The 5638-nt window shown below is 36.0% G+C and overlaps 1 protein-coding gene across 1 annotated transcript; it reads left to right on the top strand.

Moving 5' to 3' along the window:
* Window positions 1-1026: 1026 nt before the first annotated feature.
* Window positions 1027-4176, top strand: rgs4 (regulator of G protein signaling 4). Its single transcript, XM_058404241.1, has 5 exons — window positions 1027-1187; window positions 1442-1546; window positions 2048-2109; window positions 2683-2846; window positions 3333-4176. Exons 1-5 carry the CDS (start codon window positions 1144-1146, stop codon window positions 3576-3578), a joined length of 621 nt encoding a protein of 206 aa, XP_058260224.1. The 5' UTR covers window positions 1027-1143; the 3' UTR covers window positions 3579-4176.
* The last annotated feature ends 1462 nt before the right edge of the window (window positions 4177-5638 follow it).

Raw genomic sequence — 5638 nt, 5'->3', positions numbered from 1 at the left:
CTCCTGTGGTGTGTATTGATGGATTTTTTTGATCTGATGTGTGCTGAAAGGGACTGAAACAGATAATAGACTCCTTCATGATAGGCGCTAGATCGTTTGAAGCATCTGCATATCGAAATAAAGAGATCGTACATTTTAAAATCTTCGCCTAGAAACAATCGCTGAACATTGCAAATGTGTAACAATTCACAGGATTTATTTTGTATGAGAAGCTACAAAGGTTGAAGATATATATCTGTATATTTTATATATTACTTATTATCAACTCAGCATTGTAATTTGAACTAAAATGATCTAAATATCACATTATTCATTGGATCAGACTAAAACAATATTGAAAATAAATGATGAATTAAATAAATAAATAAATAAATAAATAAATAAATAAATAAGCTGGATTCATTGTTTGCACTGGTGCATCCTGAATTATAAATTCTTAAATATAAATTAATTAACATGATGTACTTAATTCACTGTTAATGGATGAAGAATCTTGGGATTTTTAGGTATATATATTATTTAAAAAAAGTGAAAAATATATGATAATAGATTTTTGGGCCAAGCCAAAGAATTTCCATTTAAGGTTCATGTTTGATTTACTGATTGATTTGTTGATATAATTAAATACATGGACTTTCCCGAACAAGAGTTTGGGAAAAGAAGCATATGGTGGTGATGGTAGCTGTGTGTGTGTGTGTGTGTGTGTTTGCAGTGTATACAGTGTTTATCTACAGTATCTGTATACTATTTTGAATAACTCAAAAGCAGTGAGTCATTTTTGCATAAATAAATGATTCCTCATTGTGCACCACAAAGCAAAACTAATTCACGCTTTCTGTTTTATGAAATGATTTCATAAACAATATTTTTTTATTCAATTAGAGATAATTGTGTGTTCTTTGGGGAAACCTTGGGACAATACGTTTTATTCGAGAAGTGCATAAATACAAAGACTTTTTTGGTGCCTGCGTCACAGTGTAAACACTCTGGCTGGTGATTGGCCAGCCACGCTGCAGGCAGGACTGAGCCGTATAAAGCCAGACAGAGAGGAGGAGACTGCTCTAAGACTGTAGCGATCCTTTCCTTGACAACTCATACGTGTTTCTCTCTATCTGTTGGATTTGTTTTCTCTTCACCGCCACCATGTGTAAGGGGCTCGCAGCCCTACCAGCAACCTGCTTAAAAAGGTATGACCTTCTTCAAACATCTGTTATTTGGCTTGCTTATGCATATAATTCATTTCACTTTTACTTGAAAACTTAATGTAATCAGTGTTTATTAAAGAGAGAGAGAGAGAGAGAGAGAGAACATAGGATTAGGATTATTAAGTAGATGATCTGACATTTGTTTAAGAAAACCAGACAAGATGAGCTTCTTTTATTCACATGCATTAGTGAGATTTCCTTTTTGGCAAATGATTTCACACACATTTCCATTACAGCGCTAAGGACATTAAGCATAAGATTGGATTCTTGCTTCAGAAGGCTGAACCGCTTCAAGAGCAGAAGCCTGTTAAGGAAAAGGAGAAGGCTGCTGTGGAGAAAAGGTGAGAATTGAAAGAAGAGGTCAGACTGTGTGATGCAACATGAGTTTCGCAAAAAATTCATTGAAATATTTGTAACATTTGTAAGATTTCAATGCTGAATTGAAATGAAGAATTTTGATTATTTTGGATATTTTATTATTTGGATATTCCAAATGGCAAAACTGATTTGTTTATGTAGGAAAGATTGCAGTGCATGCTCCCAATTTCCTTATTTTATAGCTCAATTAAATACATGCAGATATCCATAATAGCACAATAATTTATATAGTATAGTAGTATTTATTTATTTATTTTAGTATTTATCTATTTAATTCATTTATAATTGAATGCCTACATAATTACTACTATATATTAATAATATAATAATATTAATAATATACTGTTATATTAATAAAATAATATCTTTTTAGTAATGATTGAATGAAAATTCTGAATACATAATAAAAACAATATCTGCCTATATTAATTTTCTTCTTTTTTCTTTTTCCTCAATAATTGCAGTTCTGCTCCGATTGACACTGAGAAATGGAAAACCTCATTTAACCACCTGATTAATCATGATGGTAAGTGAGACATTTCATTAGACTAAAGGAATTAAAGGTTCTAAAGATTGACGTGTCATTTCAATTCCACCATGTTCCGTCAAAGAAAGTGGAAATAAAAGTCACAACTAGAGTGAAACTTAGATTAAGTGGTAGTGCGAGTGCTTCTGCGATGGGGCCGACCTCGTGGCTACATTCTCATGCCTCTGGACGTGTGCTACGTGTCCACATCCTGCCCTTAGTGGCCTCCAAACAGTCCTAGTGTTCTGCTCTGTTAGTCCTTAAGGGGTCAGGCACCACAGGGACAGAACTGAGGAGCGGGGTTTTCTGGGAATCTCCACAGAGCCGGAGCAGTGACCTCTACATTTTGAACGTCCTTAAAGGCCTTCACACTAACCCCTCCCACCCCCTTCCCACTCCATTCTCCAGAGACTGAAGTCTGATAGACAGAAGCAAAGTCCATTTAGATGACATAAAGTTGCGCAAGTCTGCATCGAGTTATTGAAAAGGGCTGATCTACTGAGACGTTGTTATATCAGATATACCTGACTCAATCACTGACGTAACAGTACGTCTTTGTTTTTCTCTTTTCAGTTGGACGGGCTGCCTTCACCGCCTTTTTGAAGTCGGAGTTCAGCCAGGAGAACATTGAGTTCTGGGTTGCGTGTGAGGATTTCAAGAGAACGCCTGCGCCACAGATGCAAGCCAAAGCCAAGCAGATTTTTAATCAGTTCGTCGACGCCGATTCCCCGAACGAGGTGAGACAGCATCCTGTACTAACCTATAATATTATTTACAAACAAGTGAGGTAGAAAAGCTCTTTTGTGAATCGGCAGACATTTCACAGAATGTGAGCAATATGTAATTACACGTGACTAACAAGTGCGTTACACCTTACACCTTATGCCTTGAAAACAAGTGCGTGTGAAATTGCATCAAGCTGTGCCATCATGGGAATAACACATGAAAAACAAAAGACCTATATGACAAAATAAATATATGAAACGAAAATCAAATATTAATTAAACAAATAAATAACACATGCACTCAAATAGGTATAAAATTAGTGTAAACACACATACTATACACAGTGCAGTGAAGCTGATTCTGAGTGGTGGAGAAATAAATCAATCAATCATGTGTTAAAAAAAACCCCGCATGAACAATAAATCAGTTAAGTGAATCGTGTGAATGACGTCGTCTGACATTTCTGTGAATAATCCAACAATCTTCAAATCTTCCAGGTCAATCTGGATTCTGCGACAAGAGAAGAAACTCGGAGGAACCTGGAAAAGAGTGACGTGACCTGTTTCGACGAGGCTCAGAGTAAGATCTTCACGCTGATGGAAAAGGACTCGTACAGGCGCTTTCTGAAGTCCAAATTGTTCCTTGACCTTTCTCAGCCGCAAAGGGACGAGAAACACTGCGGTCTGGAGAGAAAAGCGACCTTTACTGAGTTTAGCCAGTGTCTCCTGTCTCATTGTGCCTAAATCTAAGACAGAGAGCTTTTGGGGGTCAGTTCACTTCTATGAGGAGAGCATGAAAGTTAAAGGGTTAAGGGTTAAGTCACTGAGGTAAACACCACCGGTCTAACACCAGGAACAGCCAATAGGAATGTGTTCGAAATGTTTTTTCAGGTGAATCTGGCTTTAACGTGTTTAGAATGATTTGTGAAAATTATTCGGAACCTCTAGTGTAGCATTTCTGTTTATTTTTGGTAATTTTGTACGCAAACGAAAAAGAAATAAAAGACGAAAAAAAAAACCCTAAACAAACAAGCCACTTTTGAAACCCTGTCAGATGATGAGAATGTTGGAAGAATACAGTTTACAGTGACTAAGTGAATAACTGTTACAGATAAAGAAGGTCTGGGCTGCATTAACTATTTAATCTGTGTATGCTATATGTACGTTTGCTGCCCAGTTAGAATAAATCTAGTCTTAATAGTAATAACGAATGAAGCTCTGGAATATTAACGACAAACAAATGTGATATAGTCCATTTGTTACAGTGCTGTGAATTTAACATGTCTGTCCTCTTGTAATGTCACTTTAAGTCTTCTTAGAATAAATGGATTTAAGCTGTTTACATATTTGTTTACTTGCATGTATTACACCTATTTATTGTAGTATTTATGAATAAAATGTCCAACACTACACAAAATGGTCTCTGAGAATAAATAATATAGAAAATCAAAGGAAACTAGATGGATTAAGACGTTCTGGAAATGATGCTCATGTTTAGAGGATTTAGAGATGATGTATGTTGTACTGTGTAGCATTTATGAACGTGAACAACAAAAGAGTCCTTTATCACAAGTCCATTCCTTTCTCAGCTTTTCACATTTTCACATCTGTTTATTTTATGGGATTTTTAAAAAAATATAATTCACTGATGCACTGAGCAAGAACTTCTGGAAACTTCTGGACTGTGGTACAGAGCAGCAAACTATACATCACCTCCTACAGCTCAGAGCTCTGTAAGATGTTAACATAAGATGAGATGACTCTTTAAATAGCCCACTATTTAACTAAAGACGTTGTTATTTGGTCTCTTGAGAAGATTTTCGCCTTGCTTGGAAGCAACACTTGTAAGAAGGTTAAGACTGTTTCCAGATGCAAGGGTTGTGTGTTTTTTTGTCTCTTTTCCAAACCATTACCAAAGTACATAGGTATCTGATTTGAAACCTGATTCTGAAACTCATTGGTGTTTGGTCCCTAACCTGGTATTTGACTGAATTTAACAAAACAATAAATTATCCTCATCATAAGTAATAATAATGTTTACTAGCTTCCCCATTTGATGTAATGTATGAAAAGCTTTGTGATTTGACTGTTATATTATTGTTTAACAATTTTTCATTCATGGAAAGTTGAAGATCAGGATAAAAAATATAAAAGAAAATAAACAAAAAATTAGGCCAGCTTAACGATGATGATTAGATTAAAATAGATTTAACTTTATTTTATCATCATCGTGCAGAATACATGTACATGACAATGAAATGCCGTTAGAATCTACCCAGAAGTGCAAAACATAACATGTATATAAATAAATAAATAATAAAAATGTATAATAAATATCAATAAGTACATTCATTCATCTGCTATACCCGCTTTATTACTAATTAGGGTCACGAGGATCTGCTGGAGCCTATCCCAGCACACATTGGGTGAGAGGCAGGGGTACACCCTGGACAGGTCGCAAGTCCATCACAGGGCCACATATAGAGAGACAACCACTCACACCTATGGGAAAGTCAGAATTACCAATCAACCTAATGTACGTGTTTTTGGACAGTGGGAGGAAACCAGAGTACACCCATGCAAGCATGGGGAGGACAAGCAAACTCCACACAGAAAGGCCCCTGCCTATTCGAACCCGGGATTCGAACCCAGGACCTTCTTGCCGTGAGGCAACAGTGCTAACCACTAACTGAGACCAGCTCAGTGTATGATTGATGAATATCAGACAGGATCCTTAAAGATCATATAAAGTTATAAAAAGAGAGACGGCTAGCCTGTATATAGAAAACATTCCATTTATAAAT

The sequence above is a fragment of the Hemibagrus wyckioides genome, linkage group LG11 (assembly GCF_019097595.1).
Source record: "Hemibagrus wyckioides isolate EC202008001 linkage group LG11, SWU_Hwy_1.0, whole genome shotgun sequence".
Lineage (NCBI taxonomy): Eukaryota > Metazoa > Chordata > Actinopteri > Siluriformes > Bagridae > Hemibagrus > Hemibagrus wyckioides.
The sequence above is the reverse complement of the archived record's forward strand: the minus strand, read 5'-3'. Positions and strand labels throughout refer to the sequence as shown.

What these genes read in the sequence shown, in the direction of transcription:
- rgs4 (XM_058404241.1), top strand. Translation starts at nt 1,144, where the DNA reads ATGTGTAAGGGGCTCGCAGCCCTACCAGCAACCTGCTTAAAAAG. An exon ending in AAGGCTGCTGTGGAGAAAAG is followed by an intron (nt 1,547 to 2,047) that starts GTGAGAATTGAA and finishes CAATAATTGCAG; the next exon opens with TTCTGCTCCGATTGACACTG. An exon ending in CCACCTGATTAATCATGATG is followed by an intron (nt 2,110 to 2,682) that starts GTAAGTGAGACA and finishes TTCTCTTTTCAG; the next exon opens with TTGGACGGGCTGCCTTCACC.